Genomic DNA, 20764 nt, shown 5'->3' on the forward strand with positions numbered 1-20764 from the left:
TCAGCCAATCACCGCTCGCCGTTCCCATCACGCAGCACTCTGCTGCCACGTGACACAAGCGGCATTTCCCCCATAGGTTGCAGTTCGCGCGTGATGTCATCCATCCCACCCTGGTTTCTTTCCCTTAGCGAGCTTCCACCGTCCAATCAGAACACATGAAGGCGGTCGCTTGAGTGCGTTAGCCAATCACAGGCTAGCAGTGTACGGGACATGTCCGGGCAGAGTTGGTGAGAAGCCGGTATAGAGGAACACGTGTGATCTGTGCGGAGAGTTCCGGGAGCGGCCAGGCGGCGGGTGACAGGTGAGAGGAGTCTATGGGAAGTTTATGGATAATGTCGGGGTGGATCGCTCTGGGGACAGGAGGGATGGTGACTGTAGAGTTGGTGTCTGTAGGGTTACCACCTCACCCGGTTAATCCGGGACACATATGACTGACACAAGCTCCGGGACTGACTTATTCCGGGTGAGTCTAATGACCGCCATCATCAGCCCCAGAACCTGTCATCATGTGTCTTCCTCTTTTAAAGGGGTGAGGCGGTAACCCCGGGTGTATGACGTCATCGCCCAGGTGTGTTGGGCCCTATATACATCTGTAATATCCCATTACAGCTGAGATTGGGGGGGGGGTAAAGAATGATTCCTGTAGTGACACTGAAAGAGTTAAAACTTTTTTTTTCTATTAAAATGAGATATACTTACATGTCCCCCCCAGGCTCCTCACCCTGTCAGTGGAGGCTGTGACGTCATCCCGTACAGTGGAGTCCCAGCAGCAGCCCTGCGTCATCGGGGCTGGTGTACACCGGTGATTACACTGTGTTTATGGCGTGGCACATTTTTGGGTACGCTCCCGTTGTCCTCCATCAGAAGGCGTGTTTTCCTGGGATCACATCCAAGTCCTGTGCAGGGTTGCCGCACCATCTCTTTAAAGTGGAACACGTATTAATTACACGGCTTCTGAGGGTTCATTAACTCCTTCCTGCCCGGCCTATTGTACGATGACAGCCCAGCGGGATCCCTCTTCTCCTCAGAGGGCATCACATGACGTCCTCCCAGGATCACGTCTCACGTGCTCCACCGCGATCTGTCACCAGCTGTGGTCACCGGACATGGCCGATGACATCACTACACTGGCCCATTGCCCGTGTCATGTGATTGATGCGACCAATCACGTGACAGTTGAAACAATGGTTTCCTTTCGTGCCATTCATTGCTTACAACTGTGCTGTGAGCTGTGATTGGTTACAGTGATCACATGTACAGACAGGGCCAATCACAGCCCATCTGCAGCATATGCTCAGCTGTGGCCAATCGCAACTGATTACAACAAAAATGACTAAGGGCTCTTTCACACGGATGTTCTGTAAGTCTTTTTTTCATCTGTCCGTTTACGGATGAAGAACGGACACCCAATATATTTCTGTGTACTAGCAGATGTTAAAGCGGAGTTCCACTCACGTCAAAAAATAGTCCAGCTACAAAAACTGTAGCTGATGACTTTTAACCACTTCCCGACCGGCCGTTGTATATAAACGGCCGGGCGGTGGCACTGCAGGATTGGGTGGCCGTTTATAAATGGCCTCCCCACACGCTGCTTGTGCGCGCTCCCCAGGAGCGTGCAGCACCGCGATCCGGTGCCCACTGTGTCCTCCGGACACAGTGAAACACCGATCGTCGGACGGGACCTCTGTACGAGGTCCCGATCATGTGATCACTGATTGGCCAATCAGTGATCACATGAAAAGTAGTAAGCAAGATGTCACTTGTGACATCATTGCTTACTACGTGTGAAATCTGTGAATGATCACAGAGGTCACATGGTACAAGGCTATTCACAACAGCCTTGTACCATGTGACAAGGTGTGACCAATCACAGCTCACTCAGTAGTTCTCAATAGCTGCAAGAATGCAGACAGAGAGAAAGAGAAATGATTGCTTTTACATCCTATATGGGTGTAAAAGCAATCCGTGTAAAAAAAAAAAGAAAAAAATGGTGACACTGTACTGCTAGGGTGACAGTATGTAAAATAAAAATTAAAAAAAAGTTTAAAAATTATAATTTTTGGTTATAAACTAATTTGGCTTATTTTTTTTTTTTACTAAAAAGATAACAGAATAAATTTTGGCCAAGATTTATGATAAATTTTTTTGCAAAATTTTTGGACATTTTCATTTGCAAAAAAAATTAAAATCCCAGCGGTGAATAAATGTCGCCAAAATAAAATTTTCTGTCTCAAACAAATGGTAAAAAATTCATATGGGTACAGTGTTGCATGACTGCGCAATTGTCATTCAAAGTGTGATAGTGCTGAAAGCTGAAAATTGTCCTGGACAGAAAGGGGGTAAAAATGTCCGGACTGGAAGTGGTTAAAAAACAGCCACTTACCTGTCCCGTGGTGTGTCCCCCGCAGCCCGTTTAACTGGCTGTCCTGTGTTCCAGGAGGCCGGCATCTTCAGTGTGGGCACCTGTGGCTGTGACAGCTTGCAGAATCACATCCGGGCACCCACTGCGCATGCGCGAGTAGTGCTGCGCTTCAGGAATGGTCCTGTAGTCTTCTGGGACCTGTCACGTGTCCCAGAAGACTACAGGGAGGGAAGGAGGGAGGACACCTAAAGCTTCCAATCGCATAGGCGATCGGACCGGAAATGGGAGCGGGTACCTGTCAAATTCAGTATGGGTTCAAATGGGTATATGTGGAATTACACACCGAAATACATTTTGCTACTTCTACTGAGTATGGGGATACCACATGTGAGAGTTTTAGGGGGCCTAGCCACATACAGGAGCTTGAAATCCAATGAATACTTTGAAAGCCTGAAGGTGCATAACTTCCTCATTACACTTCCTCACTACCTATCACAGTTTCGGACACCCTGAAATGCCAGGATAGCACCAAAACCCCCCCCCCCCCAAATGACCCCTTTTTTTGGAAAGTAGACACCCCAAGGAATTTAAAAAGAGGCATGGTGAGTATTTTGCAGATCTCATCTTTTTTCTCACAAGGTTTTGAAATATATATATATATATATATATATATATATATATATATATATATATATATATATAAAAAAAAAAAGAAAATAATGCTTTTTTTCGTTGTTCATTTTCTAAAAACTTGTGGCAATAAACGAGATCTGCAAATTTCTCACCATGCTTTTCAAATTCCTTGGGGTGCCTACTTTCCGAAAAAGGGTCATCTGGGGGGGTTAGGTGCTATCCTGGCATTTCATGGCCTCCTGAAACTGTGATAGGTAGTCAGGAAGTGTAATGTGGAAATACAGCCCTTTAAAAGCCCGAAGGTGCTTATTGGATCTTGGGGTCCTGTACTTGGCTAGACTGCCAAAACGTCTCTCACATGTGGTACCCCCATACTCGGGAGAACTAGAATGTATTTTGTGGTGTAATTCCACATATACCCATGGCATGTGTGAGCAATAAATCATTTAAGTGACAATTTTTTGTTTTTTTATGCCCAGCATAAGAAGTTTATGCCACACATCAATCACTCTTCTAACCACTTGAAGACCAAGCCTTTTCTGTCACATGAATAAAAAACTTAGTATTTTTTGCTTTGAACTCCCAAACATTATATATATTTTTTTAAAGTAGACACCCTAGTAAATAAATGGTGGGCGCTGCAATTTTTTATATCACATAGTACTTGCACAGCGATTTTTCAAACGCAAATTTTTAGAATAAAATGCATTTTTTTTACTTTTAATGCACAAAAACACAATATCTTGGCCAATTATTTGGTAAAGTATATAAGATGATGGTATGCCGAGTAAATAGATACCAAACATGACATGTTTTAAAATTGCACATGCCCCGTGCAACGACGACAAACTGCATACATTTTTAATATCAGTAGGCAACGCTTTAAAAGCCTTTATAAGCTACCATTTTAGATTTACAGAGGTCTAGCGCTAGAACTACCGCCCTTGATCTGGAGTTCGCGGTGATACCTCATGCATGGTGCAACCGCTGTTTGCATACTGGCACAAGGTCAACGCCCACGCATGGGGAGGGGGCGAGGGTGCTTCTTGATTTTTTTTTTTTTTAATTATTTTTACACTGTACATTATTTTTTGAATATTTTTTCCCCCCTATAACTTCAATGGGCATTGTCATATTTTATTTTTTGATAAATCTGGGGTCTATCAGACTCTAGATATCTCCTCTGCCCTTACATTATCTAATCTCACCAAGATCAGTGTGATCAGATGCTTTCCCAATTTACAAATGGCGCTGTTTATATCCTGCGAAACTGAAGTTATGAAATGCTTGCAGCTTCTGATTTCTTAGACTATAGAGATGATTGACACCATTCCAGTCTCCAGTCAGCTCTATGGTCAGCTGGCAGAAACACCGGCTGCATTCTTAGGTTCCACTGATGGCATGGGACTGCCCGAGAAGGCCATGGAAGGCACCGGGTGAGGGGGGACATCTTCTCCCACTGCTTGTAAAAGCAATCCTGCAGCTAATTAACCACTAGGATTGCTTTTACATGAAAACCCATCGCCTCCTAAAAAAAAAAAAGCGATACCAGGAGGATGCTTGAAGCTGCAGGCATCATCCTGGTATAACCACTCAAAGTCCAGTGATGTACCAGTATGTCGCTGGTCCTTGTTGGGTGTATATGCTATTTTTTATTTATTTTTTTTATGCAGCCTTTGGGCTGAATGAAAAAGAGAATAAATCTCTGCCAGAGAAAGTGTGGTATGCCCACCATTAGAATATACCACCCTGCATCCACCCACTTCTAATGGTGGGCTCACATGAAATGTGCCAAAAAATATTTTTAAATATATATGCCGACGCTTAGGGGCCATCCACCCACTGGCCACCCCAGGCCCGCATGCTTTGGCATATGCTCCTTTTTGTTTTTCTTTTTTTTTTTTCTTTAACTGCGGATGAAAAATCTCATCCAACAGCGCTGCACACACCTTTTTATGTATATTCTGAGAGCAAGACCCTGTTGCTATCAGAATAAACAAGTTGGTGCTGAAGCTGAATGTCATCCTCATTTCTCAAGCAGGCTTTTCCCCCCTCTCTAGGATGGGTGTTTACAAGCCGTTGGGGGAAGCCCCGGCAATTAGGTCGCACGGTGCCACATGTGCCTATTCCTAGATTGTACAAATGTCTGAATAGTGGCACACTTGAATAAAAATTATCCACGTATATTATCCATATGGAAAAAGGATGACACCAAGTCCCAAACTATCTTGCCACCGGTCCCCATATACCCTGGGCATCCGGGGTGCTCCACGTGACTATCTTTTCTCTCGTAAATCCGAAACGTATATGTATAGCCCGTTGCCCTCTCACAGGTCTTCTACATCTTGACCCCATATCTGGCACGCTTGCAGGGGAGAAATTGTTTGAATGCAAGGCAGCCAGAAAAATTAATGAGGGACTCATCAACACAGATGTTTTGCTGGGGAGTATAGACATCTGCAAATTTTTGGTTAAGGTGATTTAGGAGGGGCTAAATTTTGTGTAGCCGGTCAAATTCAGGGTCACCCCAAGGACAACAGAGTTTGTTGTCTTATTGGTTGACTGGCTGTGATTAACAGCAGTCTCAGCCAATGAGACAGAGACCTGGGACAGCCAAGGCTGTCGTTCACAACGCTGGATTGTGATGGGGCTCAGGTAAGTATGGGGGGAGCTGCACACAGGTTTTTTCCCTTCATGCGTAGAATACATGAAGGTAAAAAAACCTTCAGCCTTCACAACCAATTTAACTTTAGGGCAAATTCACACTGACTTGAGCAAAAATGTACAGAAAAAAGATGTACATTTCCTTCCATTTTAGTCATATGCTGATGTCCGTTATACGTTTTGACAGTTGACATGCCTTATAGTGAGCATAAAAGTGTAATTGGGGCTAATTCACACTGACTTGCGCTAAAATGTATGTGCATATCCATCCATTTTAGTCACGCTTTAATGCACACTGACAATCGATATATCCTGTGCGCTTCGTTGACATCCACTTACATCTGTTGTGCTAAAACGCATACATGTTGCAGGTCAGCGCAGTGTTGTGGTGTGAATAGGACATCTTGGAATTTGTTTTACAGATGTCCTTCTGTTGATCTGCGTTTTACAGCAGCTTCAAAACGCAAATCAATGCACTGGTGGAAATTGGCTCTAAACAATAAGTTCACCTTTTGTACCCTATATTCGGGGTGTAACATTTTAGTGATGCACCCTCCTCCTGTGACAGCAGATAAGGGATCTTCTCCCCATATCTGCTGCCACAATTCTAAAAAGATGTGGCTGTGCGGTTCTCCGCCCACCCAGCCATGTAATTCATTAATGGAATTCTGTCCTGATAGTAGCAGGTACAAGCACACAGATATACAGACAGGTCTGCAGGAGTCCTGCATAGCACCCATGATCTGATCGCTGGCGCATATTTTCTAGTTTAAAAAAAAAAACAATCATTTGGTTTTTTTTTAATTGCAAAAAGATATACATTTTTATATTTACAAAGAAATTATCTTTTAACTACTTCCCAACTGGGCCAATTCTGACATCTCTCCTAAATGTAAAAATCATAATTTTTTTTGCTAAAAATTACTTGAAACCTCCAAGTGGTTTTCACACACCTCAAAAAAAAATGAAAGGAACACTTTGAAAACACATCAGATCTCAATAGGGAAAAATCTCATGCTGGATATCTATACTGACATGGACGGGGTAATGTGTTAGGAACGTAAGGATGTCCCATCGTTTGATGGAAAAGAAAATTATCAACCTACAGAGGACTGAATTCAAAGACACCCCGAAAATCAAAGTGAAAAAATGATAAAGCAGTCTAGTCCATTTTGCTGAAATTCTTTGCAGTAACTCAGAATGGTCCTCAGTAGTTTGTATGGCCCCCACGAGCTTGTATGCATGCCTGACAATGTCGGGGCATGCTCCTAATGAGATTATGCGTGGTGTTATGGGGTATTTCCTCCCAGGTCTGGACCAGGGCATCACTGAGCTCCTGGACAGTCTCAGGTGCAATCTGGTGTCGTCGGATGGACCAAAATATGATATCCCAGAGGTATTCTATTGGATTTAGGTCAGGCAAGCATGTAGGCCATTCAATGGTATCAATTCCTTCATCCTCCAGGAACTGCCTGCATACTCTCACCACATGAGGCCGGCCATTGTCGTGCACCAGTAGGAACCCAGGACCCACTGCACCAGAGTAGGATCTGACAATGGGTCCAAGGATTTCATCCCGATACCTAATGGCAGTCAAGGTGCCATTGTCTAGCCCAGTGCTTCTCAACTTTTTTTCAGTCAAGGCACCCTTTAAAATTATGGACAGTCTTGAGGAATCCCATGCTAAAATGTGAAAAACTATTCTAATAGCTTTATATAACACAGCAACATCCACACATGTAGGACACCCAACATTAGAGGGGATTTATTCCAAAGCAAATACACTTTTGCGCACTGGTACTGGTATTCCAGTATTTCTCTTCTCCCTCAGTTTTTCTCCATCACTGAGCTAATGTGACCCCAGCACTGATGGAGAGGGGCAGGGGAAGGTCAAACTAGGATGCTGTGCAGGCAACTGACATTCTCCTTATCAACTGATGTCATTGGTTGTCAGGATGCCGGCAGCTAGAAGGTCGTAATGGTGCACAATGAAAATCTGTGGCTTTGTGTAATTAAAAGGCTATTTTTAAAAATTTGCCAAGGCATCCTTGAAGAAACCTCAAGGCACCCCAGGGTGTCTGGGCACCCTGGTTGAGAAATGCTGGTCTAGCCTGTAGAGGTCTGTGCCCTCAAAAACGGTCATGCTGAATGATGTTACAGGCAGCATAATGTTCTTCACGGCTTCTCCAGACCCTTCTACGTCTGTCACATGTGCTCAGGGGGAACCTGCTCTCATCTGTGAAAAGCACAGGGTGCCAGTGGCAGACCTGACAATTCTGGTGTTCAATGGCAAATGCCAATCCAGCTCTTTGATGCTGGGCAGTGAGCACAGGGCCCACTAGAGGACATCGGGCCCTCAGGCCACCCTCATGAAGTCCGTTTCTGATTGTTTGGTCAGAGACATTCACACCAGTGGCCTGCTGGAGGTCATTTTGTAGGGCTCTGGCAGCACTCATCCTGTTCCTCCTGGCACAAAGGAGCAGATACCGGTCCTGCTGATGGGCTAAGGACCTTCTACGGCCCTGTCCAGCTCTCCTAGAGTAACTGCCTGTCTCCTGGAATCTCCTCCATGCTCTTGGGATTGGGTGCTTGGAGACACCGCAAACCTTCTGGCAATGGCACGTATTGATGTGCCATCCTGGAGGAGTTGGACTGCCTGTGCAACCTCTGTAGGGTCCAGGTATCGCCTCATGCTACCAGTAGTGACACTGACCCTAGCCAAGTGCAAAACTAGTGAAAAACAGTCAGAAAAGATGAGTAGGGAAAAAAATGTCAGTGGCCTCCACCTGTAAAACCATTCCTGTTTTGAGGGTCGTCTCATTGTTGCCCATCAAGTGCACTTGTTGATTTCATTAACACCAAAGCAGCTGAAACTGATTTAACAACCCCCTCTGCTACTTAACTGACCAGATCAATATCCCAGGAGTTTAATTGACTTGATGCTATACTCTGATTAAAAAGTGTTCCTTTCTTATTTTTTTTTTTCTTTTAATTTTTATTTTTGAGGTGTGTGTGTACAATTTTTTTTTCTTTTTTAAAGCAGAGGCCCTAGAGAAAATAAAATGGTGGGTTTTGCAATTTTTTTTTTTTTTTTTTTATGTCACTCGGTATTTGCATAGCAGTTTTTCAAGTGCAAATTTTTAGGAAAAAATGCACTTTAATGAATTTTAGCGCACAACACAATATAATGTCCACTTGTTTGGTAAAATATAAAAGATAATGTTATGGTGAATAAATAGATACCAAACCTGTCCCACTTTAAAATTTTGTACGCCTGTAGAACGGTGCCAAATTATACTACTTTTAAAACCTCCATAACTGTCACTTTAAAAACACTTACAGGTTACTAGTTTAGAGTTACACAGGAGGTCTGCTGGAATTATTATTCTCACTATAATGTTAGCAGCAATCTCATGTGTATGGTGCGAACACCATTTACATATGCGTGCGTGACCTAGGTATGCATTCGCCTTTATGTGCAAGCACTAGGGTGCTTTAAAGAAGCTAGTTTATTTAAATCCCTTTTATTGTGATTACAAGGAATGTATACATCCCTTGTGATGACAGTATGCAGTGACAGGTCCTCTTTACTGAGAGATCTAGGGTCTATTAGACCCCAGATTTCTCCTCTGCTCTTAAAAAAAAAAAAAAAAACATCTGATCACAGCAAGTTCTGTGTGGCCAGATGCTTTCCGAAGCCAAAAATGGCTTTGTTGACATCTGGAGAAGCTGGAAGCGACAAAATGCTTGTCACTTCCGATTTTTAACCACTTCCCAACCGGCCGTTGCATATAAACAGCCGGACGGTGGCAGTACAGGGTCGGGTGGCCGTTTATGAACGGCCTCCCCGCACCCTGCTTGTGCGCACTCCCTGGGAGCGCGCAGCACCGCGATCCGGTGCCCGCTGTGTCCTCCGGACACAGTGAAACACCGATCGTTGGACGGGACCTCTGTACGAGGTCCCGATCATGTGATCACTGATTGGCCAATCAGTGATCACATGCAAAGTAGTAAGCAAGATGTCACTTGTGACATCATTGCTTACTACGTGTGAAATCTGTGAATGATCACAGAGGTCACATGGTACAAGGCTATTCACAACAGCCTTGTACCATGTGACAAGCTGTGACCAATCACAGCTCACTCTGTATTTCTCAATGAGTGCAGGAATGCAGACAGAGAGAAAGAGAAATGATTGCTTTTACATCCTATATGGGTGTAAAAGCAATCATTGTAAAAAAAAAAAATCTTCATCACCATCCACAAGTAGTACAGTGTCACCATGGTGACACTGTACTGCTAGGGTGACCGTATGTAAAAAAATAAAATAAATAAAAATAATATAAAAATGTAAAAAAAAATGTTTAAAAATTATAATTTTTGGTTATAAACTAATTTGTTTGGTTTTTTTTTTTACTAAAAAGATAACGAAATACATTTTGGCAAAGATTTATGATGAAATATTATTTATTTGCAAAATTTTATAAAAAAAACACTTTTGTTCAAAATTTTTGGACTTTTTCATTTACATAGCAAAAAAAATAAAAATCCCAGCAGTGAATAAATACCACCAAAATAAAGCTTTATCTGTTGCAAAAAAATGGTAAAAAATTAATTTGGGTACAGTGTTGCATGACTGCGCAATTGTCATTCAAAGTGTGATAGCGCTGAAAGCTGAAAATTGCCCTGGTCAGGAAGGGGGGAAAAGTGTCCGGTCTGGAAGTGGTTAATGCCATAGAGATGATTGGGGAGGTTCATGTACCAGAATACTTTGGCCTAAACTTATAAAGAAATTTTTTTTTTTTTTTTTTTTTTTTTTTATTCAATATATTCTATTTTATAATCAAAAGTAAAAAAAATTGTTTCAAAAATTATTTTTTTTTTGTGTATATATAATAAAAAAATTAAGAAAAACTGGTGATCAAATACCACAAGAGAGCTCTATTTTGTGTGAAAAAAATTCTATAAATTTAATTGCAGTCTTGCATGGCCGTGCAATTGCCTGTTAAAGTAGCGCAGTGCTATATAGCAAAAAATGGCCTGGTCATGAAGGGGATCAAACCTTCTGGAGCTCAAATGGTTAAACAATTAGTGTATACACCATCTCCAGTATGTCTCTAGCTAAGTGACAGGTGCTCTTTATAGTAGTTTTAATTTGTAAATCTCTTGTGGTTCCTCCCCAGCAATCCTTATCAATGGAAGGCCGAGCAGCCAGCTGTTTGTTTTATGGCTTCCACGGGTCCAGCCACTACTTGAACTCGGTTCATAAAGACGTCTTAATGGAGGAACCCAAAGTTTCATGTGTTAAGAGTCTCAGGAAGAGCCGAAAACACCAACGGTTCCTAAAGTACAAAGAGTTTCTGCAGCAGCGGGGGCGGCTGGGTACTCTGAAATCTGGGACCATACAAGGGAAAGGAGAAGATTGGTGTTCTGACTCTGATCGGAAGAGCCGTGGTAGGCTACAAGTGGATGAACTGAACACAGATCAACTGGATGACCAGTCTGCTAAACTCGATAAGATAAAGTCCATGCTGTGTTCTCTGCCAGACATGGCTACCAGATCCCCTGATTATCCTGCAGCCATGGCTACCAGATCCCCTGATTATCCTGCAGCCATGGCTACCAGATCCCCTGATTATCCTGCAGCCATGGCTACCAGATCCCCTGATTATCCTGCAGCCATGGCTACCAGATCCCCTGATTATCCTGCAGCCATGGCTACCAGATCCCCTGATTATCCTGCAGCCATGGCTACCAGATCCCCTGATTATCCTGCAGCCATGGCTACCAGATCCCCTGATTATCCTGCAGCCATGGCTACCAGATCCCCTGATTATCCTGCAGCCATGGCTACCAGATCCCCTGATTATTCTGCAGCATGTGACTACGACAGCGGCTTGTCCGTATCCAGCAGTTGTCCCTCTAGCAGACCCTCATCCCCCTGTCCGTGGCTAAAGCCCGGGAAGTGCGTTGCCTTGGACTGTGAGATGGTTGGCACAGGGCCCGGTGGTAGGACCAGTGAGCTGGCCCGGTGTAGTATTGTGAACTACCAAGGAGACGTTGTCTATGACAAATACATTATGCCAGAGCTACCAATCACAGACTACAGAACACGCTGGAGCGGCATCACCAAACGCCACCTGAAAAATGCCATTCCATTTAAAACTGCACAGAAAACGGTAAATGCTATAATAGTTAGGGATGTAACGTTTGCAGAGTTATGCATGCTGTGCATGTACATTTGTGCTGTGTGAATGGGGCAAAATGGAATGTTAGTGGGCTATTTACACTCCAGGTCGAATGTTCATTCAAGCAGAACAGCAGAAATCTGAAAAATACTGCAATGTGGCCAATAGGTGGAGCTGCTGATCAAAAGAAATACTTCCATGATCGGCATCTCCATCTAGTGGCGATAATGCAGCATTTTCCTGAACCGCTTTTGTTATTAATGAATTGATAACATTTTACTCCAGATAAAATAGCCCTTTGCCATTCAACTTTGCTCCCATATACACAGAGGGAATATGCATTTAGTTCCATAGAATGAATAGCTTTAAAATACATTCATTATTTATGCATTCATATGTATATTGGGCTCGGTTCATACTGCTGCGACTTGGGACCTGACTTGTGCGACCCCCCCCCCCCAAGTCACATGTGTGATATTCCATGTTAGTCAACAACAGCTGTCTTAATGAGGCTGTCAATTTTGTAGGAGTTCCCTCCCCTGTCACCGTCTTTCTCTTGGTGTCAGGAAAACTTGTCAGAAGTGATTCATGCAGATGGCAGAGGAACGAAGCAGCAGACAGAAATGAGACTTAGTGCTCTGGATTGAGATTGATACACACTATAGAGGGATATGCTTTGTTCATGTTTCACGTCTGAGGTTTACAACCAATTTAAATCAGAACTACACTGTATCTGAGCACCACAAACTGAAAACGCTATTTCATTCATTGCTTGTATTCAAAGCAAACTCCCCCATGCATCTGTCTTGTTTTATTTTGCCGAGAAATCACTTTAAAAAACTCCCCCTATCATTTCTAGCAGTGGCCATCTTGAGTAAGGGCAGCTGATTAAAGTGTTACTAACCCCACGACCGTAAAATCAGTCTGTATATGCCGTAAAGCATGCTTGTTATACTCACTGTGGAACCTAAGGGGTTAATCCTCTGCATTGTGTAAAAAGGCCATTTTGATCCTTTCTTTTCTGCTCCTCCTTGTTCAAATGTCCACACCTTATCTCCTGATAAGACAGACTGAACCCGTAGCCCTTCTGCACATGCTCAGTTTAGTATGTATTGCTAGAGAGGTTTGTGTGTGTTTGTTTTTTTTTTTTTTTTTTTGGGAGAGTGCATATGATCAGCACAAGGCCAGTCAGCACTGTCCAGACAGAGGTCAGGGGTTCTGCATTCTCCTAGAGCAGAAAGAAAATTCCTCCTACAGGCTTTAACCAGTGCTCAGCTGAAGTCACAAGACTGCTCTAACTGTTGATGAGAAAAGATATTTAGCCGTTTATATTTACCAAAATAATTGCATCTCCATGTTCTGTGTACTGTGGGAGACCAGATATAGTGAATGCGGGGTCCGGGGAGACCAGATATAGTGGATGCGGGGTCCGGGGAGACCAGATATAGTGGATGCGGGGTCCGGGGAGACCAGATATAGTGGATGCGGGGTCCGGGGAGACCAGATATAGTGGATGCGGGGTCCGGGGAGACCAGATATAGTGGATGCGGGGTCCGGGGAGACCAGATATAGTGGATGCGGGGTCCGGGGAGACCAGATATAGTGGATGCGGGGTCCGGGGAGACCAGATATAGTGGATGCGGGGTCCGGGGAGACCAGATATAGTGGATGCGGGGTCCGGGGAGACCAGATATAGTGGATGCGGGGTCCGGGGAGACCAGATATAGTGGATGCGGGGTCCGGGGAGACCAGATATAGTGGATGCGGGGTCCGGGGAGACCAGATATAGTGGATGCGGGGTCCGGGGAGACCAGATATAGTGGATGCGGGGTCCGGGGAGACCAGATATAGTGGATGCGGGGTCCGGGGAGACCAGATATAGTGGATGCGGGGTCCGGGGAGACCAGATATAGTGGATGCGGGGTCCGGGGAGACCAGATATAGTGGATGCGGGGTCCGGGGAGACCAGATATAGTGGATGCGGGGTCCGGGGAGACCAGATATAGTGGATGCGGGGTCCGGGGAGACCAGATATAGTGGATGCGGGGTCCGGGGAGACCAGATATAGTGGATGCGGGGTCCGGGGAGACCAGATATAGTGGATGCGGGGTCCGGGGAGACCAGATATAGTGGATGCGGGGTCCGGGGAGACCAGATATAGTGGATGCGGGGTCCGGGGAGACCAGATACAGTGGATGCGGGTCCTGGGTTTAGTATCACTTTAACCACTTGCATACAGGGCACTTTTACCCTCTTCCTGGCCAGGCCAATTTTCAGCTTTCATCGCTGTCGCACTTTGACGATTGCGAAGTTATGCAAAATTGTAGCCCTATTTAATTTTTTTTTTTTTTTTTTTCACACGTATAGAGCTTTCTTTTGGTGGCATTTAATTGCCACTGGATGTTTTATTTGTTTGCACTATAAACAAAAAAAAAAAGCAAAAAATTTGAAAAAACATTTTCTTAGTATTATAAAATTTTGCAATCAGGTAATTTTTTCTCCTCTGTGTGTTTTTAAGGCTGCACTGATGAAGGTGGCACGGATAGGCCGCACTGATAGACTTCACTGATGAGGTGCCACTGGTGGGCATTCAGGAGGCATTGATGCTGCACTAATATACAGCAATTATGGGCACTGCTGGGCACTGATCATCAGTGCCGATCTGCTCTGTGACAGTTGCAGGGTATCGGCAGTACTTTCCTCACACTGTGACAGCGTGAGGAAAGTGCTGCCGATAACTGGCAACTGTATTTACATTGTGATATGCTGTGTCATTGGACACAGCTGATCACATGGTAGAAGGCCGCTGTGATTGGCCTTTTACCTCATCATGTGATCAGCTTTGTCTGTAGGACACAGCGATCACGGGGGGCGTGCGGGAGGACGTCAAATGACGCCCTGCCAGAACTGGACAACCGCTCTGTAGCCATCATTCAGCTATAGCATGGTTGGCAAGTGGTTCATTTAGCATCTACTTCCTGGAATCCGTCTGTCCTTTTTAAAAAAAAAAAAAAAAAAAATGAATGCAGGCCCCATATCTAATGATTGGTAATCTGCAATATATTACATTTTTGGTTTTGAGTTTAATACCGCTTTGAGATGTTTTTACTAATAATATCTCATATGCAACCTGATCTTTGAATTGTTTTCTAGATCTTGAACATTCTGAAAGATAAGCGAGTCATTGGACATGCTCTGATCAATGATTATAAAGCTCTAAGATATTACCATCCCAAGGAACAAACCAGAGACACAAGTCAAATCCGTCTGCTCACCCAAATGGCAGGACTGTCCAAAACACCTTCTTTAAAAAGTCTTGCATGGGGTCTCCTGCAGAAAAAAATACAGGTAAGATTAAAGTGGAACTACACTGTGTGTGAGCACCACAAACCAAGAACACTGTCATTTATTTTTGATTTTCAACGCAAACTCCCCCATCCATTCATGTCTCCTTACTTTATTTAGCTGAGAAATCACTTTGAATAACACTCCCTCCCCCCCAGCATTTGTGGCCATGGCCATCTTGGCTAAGGGCAGATGATTCGTGTAGTATTTACTTACTGGAGTCTATCTGCCCTTAGCTCAGGCAGGGGTGTGTGCTTAGCTGAGAAAACCCCTTTTTGCTCCCTGAAGTCTGAGATGTATGACATGGAACATGTGTAAGCTTTTGTGCAGAATAATTGGAGAAAAGTTCAAAAGTAAGATAATAAATCTCCCTAATGTGTCTGTTCATTCGTTCTGATCATCTGCTCCATCTAGTGGCTATAATGCAGTATTTTCCTGAAATATCTCAATCAATGGAAAATACTGCATTATGGTCATTGGATGGCACTGACTATCATAGGGAATAAACATATTAGACACATACCTGGGGTTGTTTGTGACACCCATGCGAATGATGAGACATCTGTACACCAGATTTTTTATAAATATACCCCTTTGTATAAGAATAACAAATAAGTAATTTGTCTTTTAGTTTGTGAATGTATATATTTTTGTCCCCAAAATTTATTTTTTATTTTTTTTTGGGGTGGTTCACTGTGCCTATTGTCCCCTGATCCCACATTTCAAGATTGAGCAATTCCTTGTGTGTTTGCTTTTAGGCTCCATTTACACCAATGCGTTTTTTAGCACTTTTTTGCAGACACACTGCAGTCCATTTAATATGGCTTCCTATGGAACATGTACACATCTATGCTTTTTTGAGCTGCGGCGTTTTTTGGAAAGGGTCAGGGACTTTTAAAAGCAAAAAGCAGTGTTTTTGTTGCAATAGAGTTTAGTGGAGAATCTGCTGAAATGCATGGTAGTGCATTTTTTTGCCACGTTTTGGCTTTTTCATTTTTATTCTGCCCAGCAAAAAAATTCCAGTTTTTTAAAAAAAAAGAAAAAGCAAACCGCGTGTAGAAAAACACAAAACAAGCTGCTAACAGTACTGGAGAAAGCATCAAACGCAACATGCATAAATGTGAATGGAGCCTGAGGGAAAGCAGTTTCCTCTATTCCCTGGATTTAAGGTCACAAGATGATCCTTCAGTCAATCCCCTTAAAAGCCGGATGTTAGCATTGGTCTGTATGTGGTCATCTGACCCAACTGTTAACCTGGGGAAAAAAGTGAAATCATCTGAATGTGGGAAACCTTTATTCATTTCTGCAGATCGGGGCATTTGTTGAGGGGCCATAGTTGCTTTGACCCTTTTTGCATTCAATGACATAGCACACATCATAGCAATGAAAGGGTTTAACCATTCTCTGTTCTTGGCCCGTATATTGTACAGACCTGACATCAGGGGGGTTTACACACATACTTCCTGATGGTTGCAGCCACGGGGAGTGTGTCTGTATCTGATGAGCAGACTGCCACCTGCCAAGTCCAGTGGTGCCGGATTGCTTTTACACCCCTGGTGACATGCGCACTCCTGCCACGTATCCTGGGCTCCGCTTGCCCATCTGCGGGACCAACATAGCAGGTGCTGCTGGGTAGGGGGGAGGTAGCTGAGCAGATACACGTCCGCTCCTCTTCCTGTTGATCCGGCAGTAAATTGTCACTTCTGGGTGTCGTTCCCCCCCTTCCCCCCCACGGTTTCCAAGCCAGGAAGGAATGTATTGCAATGTGATCTGTACTGCATTATATTCAGTGGAGCACAAGAAAGACTTCAAGAGTCTTTTGGACCCTGGATGTCTCATTAAAGAGAACCTGTCTCCACAAAAATCACAAAGGGGAAAGAAAAATCTGAATGTGTATATTGATTGGCTTGTGTGAAAGCTATAGTATCTACAAACAATGGTTTATATACTGGAATTTTTATTTATATTTTTTATACTAGTAATGGTGGTGATCAGCAACTTGTAGTCGGACCGTGATAGTGCTGTGGGCAATCTGACACACCAACCAGTGACACTAATACAGTGATCAGTGATAATACTATACACAGTCATTGTACTAATAAAACTGGCTGGGAAGGTGTTAACATCTCGGGGTAATGAAGGGGTTAAGTGCATGCCTATGTTTAATGTGTTGTTTTGCCCTTGCACAGAGCAGGCAAGTTGTGTGTGTGTGTGTGTGTGTGTGTGTGTTCTAATTAAAAAAAAACAAAACTTTTAAAATCACTTTTACCCTTCTATATACCCAGTGAACTGACTGGCCTCAGGTGGTACACAGAGATTAAACAAATCCTCTAACATAAGTTGTACTGTGTTAGTTGAGGACTTAATCGTCCAGTGCTTATCTGTTCCTGTCCTAATTTATGACACTAGCTTTGGAATGTGCGCACACTGGAAGAAACTCACGCTGACACACAAGTTCAGTCTATGAATGCTTCTAGTTTATTATAATGAGAAAATAAGCTTATATATGAAGAATGATGCGAGAGTCCTGTGACAACAGCATAAGCATTATATTAGTCTTTGATTGGTCATTTCCACACGAAAACAATCTCCGTCATGGTATAGGTGTGATCTTCTTCCAGGCCTTATCTTTTTAGGAAAACATTCTTTTGTCTTCCAAATCACACGGTGGGAGGGGGGCAGTGTGTGTGAGCAGACATTTCTTAAGCAAGGATTTCTTATAGTACCACAAAGCCCAGCAGGCAGAAAATATTCACACAACATATGTATTAAAGTATAAAAGTAAATATTTATAAAACTTATAGAAATAGCGTATATATATATATTCAATAGGAAACTAAATAGGCATTTTACCAAATCCATCACAGTACCTCTAACAGAAGTTGTTCCTGTTTATCTGCAGTATTCTCTTCTCTACATCCATCCAAAGTGCTGAATTTGTACAGCTTGTCTGAGAATTCAGAAAAAAGGGGTGTGGAGCTGAAATGACACTCCACTGCTCTCAGTGAGGAGAGCTCTGAGTGCTGATTGGAGGGAAGGGACACACACTCCTTCACACAGCTCACAGGAACAGAGCTGAGGCTGTCCATCTGCTGGAGGTCCCTGTCACCATTTTTCTCTTGGTGTTCGAAAAACTCATCAGAGGTGATTCATGCTGATGGCAGAGGAAGGAGGCAGCAGACAGAAATGATACTTGGTGCTCTGGATTGAGACACGTACACACTATAGAGGGATATGCTTTGCTCATATTTCATGTCTGAGGTTTAAAGCCACTTAAAAAAAAAAAAAACTTCCGTATTTAGAACCACTTTAATTCATGTTAATGGCTGCGTTTGCTTTTCATGGTGTCTTCTATATGTCATCTGCTACTTGGATGCTACAGCCACAACTTAGAGTGGACATCCTTGGCAGCGAAAGGGTTACATTTTTTTTTTTTTATTATGCGATTTTGCCTTAAATTTAAACTTTTTTTTTTTTTTCTTTGTGCAATGCAGGTGGGTATAAAGGGCCATTCCTCGGTGGAAGATGCTCAGACATGCATGGAGCTCTATAAATTGGTGGAGGACCAGTATGAACAAAAACTTCTTACTGACATTCACGAAGACACTGAAAGCATTCCAGAGAACACTCAAAACAACAGCCACTACATGGATGATCAATACTGGCCATCGGACTTGGATGAAGACTGCAAATGATTTGTCAATTATTGGACTGTCATCTCTTCATCCCTGTATATTAATGTTAATAATGTTATTGCTGCTATTTAAATAACTTATTGGGGAAATTTACTAAAACTGGAGAGTGCAAAATATGGTTCATGGAGACCAGTGAGCTTCCAGGTTTTGTTGCCAGCGCTAATGGAACAAGCTGACGTTAGAAGCTAATTGGCTACCGTGCACCAGCTGCTCCTGATTGCGTACCCCAGTGTTATTAAATTTCCCCCATTGTGTATTGTTGGTGTTATTACTTGAACTCCCGAAGTGAATGCCGAAATAGATTCTGTAGCAGGAGGCAAATTTTAAGGGAAGAATCGCACCTTTTGCCTTTTTGAAACATATGTAGGTTAATGCATTTTTGCATTGAAGAAAAACAAAAACGTGTCGGTGTGTGTTGTATTGCATTTTTAATGCACTTTACTTTGCACATCAACTCACATTGACATGTATTGTGATATATATCCATTGATTTCAATGGAAAACACATCAAAGTACAAAGGTGTGACACCTTATTCTCTACCTCATTGACTATTAAGCTTTTTGTTGTTCACTTGTTCATAGTGGATGGCAGTCAGACAGACACCTACAAAAAAACAGTTGAAAACATTACAAAATTCTATCTATAAAAACAGTTTGATCTCCAGTTGGGTTAACAGAATATCCAAGCAGTCTGAATTAAAAACAGTTTTCTTTAATATTGATGACGGTAATGACTGGACTGTTTGATCTAAGAACTGTATCTGTTATCACCAGCCACCTAAATGTTTACTGCAGAATAAACTCTTACATCTGATCAACTGCTTTGTGGATTTAGGCATATTTTTCATCCCAAAAAGGTGTCATTCTCTGTAGTTGTAACATTTCTGCACATAAAGATGTTTTATATACTATGCTTAGAGATGGCACATAGAGAAACATAAAGAGTGATGGTAGAAATAAGCAAGTGGTTCACAAAGGCCAGTCGGATATTTTTTTTTATTCTCTCTCTCTCTCTCTTCCCCCCTCTCTCTCTATCCCCTCCCCCCCTCTCCCCCTTCAGTTTTGCAGCCTGTAATTAATTTTTTTTTCCCTCAATCTACATTCGGTACCCCATAATTACAAAGTGAAAACAGAATTTTAGAAATGTCTAAATTTATTGGGATAAAAACTAAGTATGTACTTAAAGTGAATCTAAAGGCTTTGATATTTTTTCTTTAAAAAAAAAAAAAATGTCCAGTGTGCAGTGGTTTTGCACAGAGCAGCCCGGATCCTGGTCCCCCCCTCCTGTCGGGTACCCCACAGCAAGCCGCTTGCCATGGAGGCACCCACTGCTCCGTGTGACTTGGCCATACCTCCTCTCTTCTCACTGGCTGTGATTGACCACAGTGGGAGCCAATGGCTCCTGCTTCTGTCTCAGCAAATGAAGAGATAGCAGAGACTCCAGTGCACATCGCTGGATCTAGAGGGGGGCTTAGGGTGAGTAACGGGGGGGGAGCACAGAGGTTTTTCACCTTCATGCATAGAATCATGAAGGTAACAATCCTTGAGCCTTCAGGATCACTTTAAATATTCAGACCCTTTAGGATCCTTTCAAACGGAGCGGACACAGATGTTCGCTGTCTTCAATGGGCGGTCAGATGAAAACATGAGGAAGGGTTGTAACAGCGCAAACACTGCAAAGTCCTGGGAAATGGTAGTATGGGTGATGGTGGTATTAGTGGCTACTGTATGAAGAGCGTAGGATTCCGTGTGGCACTGAGGGCAAGGCTTCCAAATAAGCTGTAGCAACTTCTGTAGATGAGAAAAAGGAGAGAAGCGCCTCTAAGTGCAATAAGTCTTTTAATTCAAGTCTAAATGTAGAAACACTCACATGTGTG

The 20764-nt window shown here is 43.1% G+C and overlaps 1 protein-coding gene across 1 annotated transcript; it reads left to right on the forward strand.

The window, feature by feature from the left end:
• Positions 1–186: 186 nt before the first annotated feature.
• Positions 187–19705, forward strand: LOC149454398 (uncharacterized). The gene is made up of 4 exons (XM_089687668.1): positions 187–301; positions 10843–11838; positions 15001–15195; positions 18687–19705. The coding sequence occupies exons 2-4, from the start codon at positions 10855–10857 to the stop codon at positions 18885–18887; spliced, it is 1380 nt and encodes a 459-aa protein (XP_089543794.1). The 5' UTR covers positions 187–301; positions 10843–10854; the 3' UTR covers positions 18888–19705.
• The last annotated feature ends 1059 nt before the right edge of the window (positions 19706–20764 follow it).

Source organism: Staurois parvus, unplaced genomic scaffold (assembly GCF_062004578.1).
Source record: "Staurois parvus isolate SC_StPar_1 unplaced genomic scaffold, SC_StPar_1.0 ptg000432l, whole genome shotgun sequence".
NCBI lineage: Eukaryota > Metazoa > Chordata > Amphibia > Anura > Ranidae > Staurois > Staurois parvus.

Coding starts and splice junctions, on each gene's coding strand:
- LOC149454398 (XM_089687668.1), top strand. CDS start 10,855: ATGGAAGGCCGAGCAGCCAGCTGTTTGTTTTATGGCTTCCACGGGTCC. Junction 11,839..15,000: donor TTAAAACTGCACAGAAAACG/GTAAATGCTATA, acceptor ATTGTTTTCTAG/ATCTTGAACATTCTGAAAGA. Junction 15,196..18,686: donor TCCTGCAGAAAAAAATACAG/GTAAGATTAAAG, acceptor TGTGCAATGCAG/GTGGGTATAAAGGGCCATTC.